The sequence below is a fragment of the Chanodichthys erythropterus genome, chromosome 7, assembly GCF_024489055.1.
Source record: "Chanodichthys erythropterus isolate Z2021 chromosome 7, ASM2448905v1, whole genome shotgun sequence".
In the NCBI taxonomy this organism is placed as follows: Eukaryota; Metazoa; Chordata; class Actinopteri; order Cypriniformes; family Xenocyprididae; genus Chanodichthys; species Chanodichthys erythropterus.
The window spans coordinates 14,814,453-14,819,483 of record NC_090227.1 but is presented as its reverse complement, the minus strand read 5'-3'; the positions used below and the strand labels follow the sequence as shown (position 1 = coordinate 14,819,483).

General features: G+C 32.1%; 1 protein-coding gene across 3 annotated transcripts; it reads right to left on the bottom strand.

The window, feature by feature from the left end:
* Nucleotides 1–262: 262 nt before the first annotated feature.
* Nucleotides 263–4,830, bottom strand: LOC137022632 (uncharacterized). Of its 3 annotated transcripts, XM_067389045.1 has the most exons (8): nucleotides 3,504–4,830; nucleotides 3,345–3,413; nucleotides 3,177–3,268; nucleotides 2,951–3,077; nucleotides 2,698–2,818; nucleotides 1,789–1,865; nucleotides 1,533–1,606; nucleotides 263–1,313 (listed from the first exon to the last, which is right to left on the bottom strand). In XM_067389045.1, the coding sequence occupies exons 1-7, from the start codon at nucleotides 3,525–3,527 to the stop codon at nucleotides 1,541–1,543; spliced, it is 576 nt and encodes a 191-aa protein (XP_067245146.1). In that variant the 5' UTR covers nucleotides 3,528–4,830; the 3' UTR covers nucleotides 263–1,313; nucleotides 1,533–1,540. The 3 variants fall into 3 exon arrangements, with proteins under 3 accessions (XP_067245146.1, XP_067245145.1, XP_067245147.1); XM_067389044.1 differs by lacking the exon at nucleotides 1,789–1,865; XM_067389046.1 differs by lacking the exons at nucleotides 1,789–1,865; nucleotides 3,345–3,413.
* Between the last annotated feature and the right edge of the window lie 201 nt (nucleotides 4,831–5,031).

The window sequence follows — 5,031 nt, the reverse complement described above, 5'->3', positions numbered from 1 at the left end:
GAAACTGCATGTCCAAAATTAACTTTCTTTTTGTAATAGCTTTGTCCATCAGAGAGACAGAGACATCAAACCAGTGTCATTCAGTAAAAGGGGACAGGGGACAACTTTCACAACCTCTTTTTTACCCCTACTGGTGGAAAAGGAAATTGCATGTTCAAAATTAACTTTCTTTTTGTAATAGCTTTGTCCACCGGGGAGACAGAGACATCAAACTAGTTTCATTCAGTAGAGGGGGACAGGGGACAACTTTCACAACCTCTTTTTTACCCCTACTGGTGGAAAAGGGAACTGCAACTCAAAATTAACTTTCTTTTTGTAATAGCTTTGTCCATCAGAGAGACAGAGACATCAAACCAGTGTTATTCAGTAAAGGGGGACAGGGGACAACTTTCACAACATTTATTTTTTACTCCTACTGGTGGAAAAGGGAACTGCATGTCCAAAATTAACTTTCTTTTTGTAATAGCTTTGTCCACCGGGGAGACAGAGACATCAAACTAGTTTCATTCAGTAGAGGGGGACAGGGGACAACTTTCACAACCTCTTTTTTACCCCTACTGGTGGAAAAGGGAACTGCATGTCCAAAATTAACTTTCTTTTTGTAATAGCTTTGTTTATCAGTGAGATAGAGACATCAAACCAGTGTTATTCAGTAAAGGGGGACAGGGGACAACTTTCACAACCTCTTTTTTTACCCCTACTGGTGGAAAAGGGAACTGCATGTCTAATATTAACATTCTTTTTGTAATAGCTTTGTTCATCAGAGAGACAGAGACATCAAACCAGTGTCATTCAGTACAGGGGGACAGTAGACAACTTTCACAACCTCTTTTTTTACCCCTACTAGTGAAAAATGGAACTGCATGTACAGATTATACCTTATTTATATCCTTACAATGTCAAAATTTACATAATGCAGATTTTTGCTGTTAATACTGTAAAGCTGGCTTTAAACAATCTGTACTGTAAAAAAATGAAACATAAATAAAGGAGACTTGACTTGACCCTACTGGTTGAATATGGAACAGCACATAAAAATATGAATGCTGTTAATAGGTTCCCAGACCTCACCCCAAAAATTGTCAGGACAACAGCCATTTTGACAGAACTCGTGTTTATGCAAACATTCAACATAAAATGAAAACCATACAAAATTAAACAATATCTTTTTACATCTTTTGTCTCAAAGGATTTAGTAGTGTTTACTTACAGAAAGCACACAACCACAGTGCTCTTTTTAGTTTTCGTACACCTTTTTTGGTAATGTTGACACAGACTGCGTGGTACCATCTTGCACAGCTGCTGCACTGAATCTGGTGGGGGAAATTGAAATAATGAAAATATATGATCTTTATTTACTTAATACAAAGTACTACAGAACATTTGCTTTAATGTCATTTCAAGGTTGACTCCATACTAATTATTTAATTATCTGCATACTAATTATATAAGTAGATGTAATAGTTTAACACATAAGATCTATGTCAAATAGCTTATCTAATAAGAATTGTTTCATAATAAAGGACACAAACCCATGTGTTCAGACCCACACGTCCAGCAGGAGACTCTTGTCCACAAAAGGAGCAATGATCCTTGGGGTTGAACACTGTAATTACATTCTCACAAATCAGTGTTCTATTTTAAATGCTCTAATTTTTTGATAGATAGATATATTTTAAAAAAATTAATTAATATTAAAATAATTTAATAACATTAAAAATAAAATTTCAGCCAGTAAGAACCTAAAACTGAAATGGCCTCTGATTACAAGACTATAAATATTCTTACATTATGGTCCAATGAAGGTGTATATTTAAGAAAACTGTGATAAGCTGTAATTAGCAACTTTGTTTTGTACTCTGGCCCTGTGAAAAAAAAAAAAAAAAAAAATGCTGACAAAAAATACTAAGTATATAAACTAATCAAGTGCTTACAAATCAATTGCAAATTAAATAATTAACTCCTGGTTTGTATATTGTATTCTCTTAACTGTTAATGTATTAATAGATTAATATATAGTGAGTTCTTCACTCATTGTCAGGGTATAAATCAAAATTTTATAATTAGGTCATATGTAAAGACTAAGATAATGCTTTTTATTCCTTGTAAACATCTAAATAAGTAAATATTTTTCACTTTACATTAGGTCATGGAAAATTATGACAATTTATTATGGTTAATACATTTGAACAAAAAAATAAAAATAAATCTTGACATTTAATATGAGCTTAGTTAGTGGTTTAGTCATGAAAGTCTCTCATTCACCGCTATAAAAGTTAACCCAACTATGAATACTTCCACTTTTGAGAACCCCAGAAATATGAAAAGGACCTACCCTAACCTAATCCAAAGTGCTAACATTTTGCGGTTAATAAGTTGTTAACAAAGCATAAAAAAACATCTAACTGTTCACATATGAGCTAATTAATTAAATGTAATTAATTAAAGTAATCTTGTTAATTACAGTAACAAGGAATTAAATCACTAATTGTACAGTATATAGCCTTATCTTAATATATTAATAATGTACATAATGAAATATATAAAATATGAATTAACTATATTTTGCAAATGATTTGTTGACTTTAGATCATTTTGTAGGAGGCTTGGCTTTTCATGCCCATATATGTAGTGAAAGAGCACTCATACTGAAAGATTTGTGCATGATTCTCATTAATGTGTGCTTAAAATACATACCTGATGCTTCTAGGATGGTTACTGCCATCTCCTTACGCAGCTCAGATAGGATATGCTGGCTAGAAGGTATCCTGATTTTAGATGGTGTCTCTGGAAATGACTCCACTACCTCCTTAGCCATCTGTTGGGTAACATAAATATCATTAAACAAACTTGCAAAATACATTAGCCATTAAAGAATAAGAAATTTAAATATTACACATTTGAGGTTATGCAAAAATTAGTGTTCTAAGGTTCTAAATTGTATAGCTACCTGCATGACATAAACACCACAGCTACAACTGTCTTTTTGAATGGTGTGCTTCAACACACCATGTGTCCATGCCACATCCACCCAGTCCGTCTTACCATACAGTATTTGCCGCATTTTGAAGTATGTTCTACACGTGAGAATTGTATATTATCAAATTTAGTTATATTAGTTCATATGATAATGTATTGTATGATAATTTAAAAAAGGGAATAATATAATACAATACCTGAATCTTTCGGCAGCAAGTTCGGATTCTTTAGCTTCATCTAACCCTTGGGGATCCACCACTAAAACCTTCTGTGATGTCCTATTGAGGTACTGTTAAAACATATAGTTTGGTTAGTTTTTCATATACATAAGTAATGAACTATGGTTTAACAATGGTTTTACACACCAGAAATTTCCAGTGGTTCTTGTTTACTTGCATAAATCCGATTATGGCGTCATATTTTTCAAAGTTGACCTTCAAACGAGTTGAAATATTATATTATATTATTGTACTTGTCCTTTTGACCTTTTCATTTTGCACAGAAGAACAACCGTAAAGTCTGACCTTTCGGAAACTGTGCCTGGACATGGCAGATCTCTCCCCAAACACAACAACACCGGCAGAGAAGTGGTTGAATAAAAAGATGTACTTTCCATAACCTTTGGAATTTAACAAGGTTTGGATGTAGCTTTCGATAACCTGAAAACATTTAGGAAAATTAAATTTATACCCTTACATCTCATTACAATAGTAGTGACATAGTATTTGTCAAATGTATCTTCACTCATTAGCCTACAAGTAGTGAAAGTTAAACTCAATGCACAATAGTGACTGTTTCACATTTAGTTAAAATATATGTATTAATCAATGGTATGCATAAAGCATTTGTCATTTTTATGATAATAAATATACACTTTCTGTCTATATTGTCCTTTCAAAAATAGCATTGGGCATCCTTTCACTTAAAACTATACCAGTACAAATATGAAAATACATCCTGAAATGTAGGTTCAGAATACCATGTAGTATTTACAGTGGTGGTTAATTTAAATCCTTACTATCTAACTGGATTATAAATATATAATATATCACTGCTTGGTAATGTATACTGTAAAAAATAAATGTAAAAAAAAAAAAAATAGTAAAATACATGGCAGCAAAGTGTGCCAAACATTTACCATTAATGAAAATAACAGTTAAACATCATTAAAAAAGAAACACTCAGTGACTGGCAGAAGCATTTGCCAAACAAAAACTATACAATTAAGGTAAAATATCCTAATTCATCTCCTAATTTTAAGTTAAAAAACTAAATAAAATATCCTAATTCATCTCCTAATTTTAAGTTAAAAAACAAAATAAAATATCCTAATTCATCTCCTAATTTTAAGTTAAAAAAAAACAAAAACACTAACAGATCTCTCTAGATGTCAGCATCTTTACTTATTACAAACCAGACTGACTTTCTTTAATATAAAACTTCTTAAGAATTAAATGAGGTTAAGATGTTGATGTTTTTGTTGTTGTTGTTGTTGTTTTAATAATAATAAAGTTTTAAAGTCACTGTTATGGAAGTGAGCATTTGCTTTACTTAGGCTCTTGACCCTTGACTTTTTAAATTATTATTTTTTTTCTGATTGTTATTTATTATTATTATTATTATTAATAAATTATATTTAGAAATTCTTTGGACAAGATGATGTAGACACAGACATCAAGATTCAGCGTATGAACAATGGTGACAATCCAACAAATATTCAGAACAACTATCACAAATCAAGGTACTAAAGCTCCCTTTTTCACCAGTAGGGGTACGAAAAGAGGTTGTGAAAGTTGTCCCCTGTCCCCCTCTACTGAATGACACTGGTTTGATGTCTCTGTCTCACTGAGGGACAAAGCTATTACAAAAAGAAAGTTAATTTTGAGTTGCAGTTCCCTTTTCCACCAGTAGGGGTAAAAAAGAGGTTGTGAAAGTTGTCCCCTGTCCCCCTCTACTGAATGACACTAGTTTGATGTCTCTGTCTCCCCGGTGGACAAAGCTATTACAAAAAGAAAGTTAATTTTGAACATGCAATTTCATTTTCCACCAGTA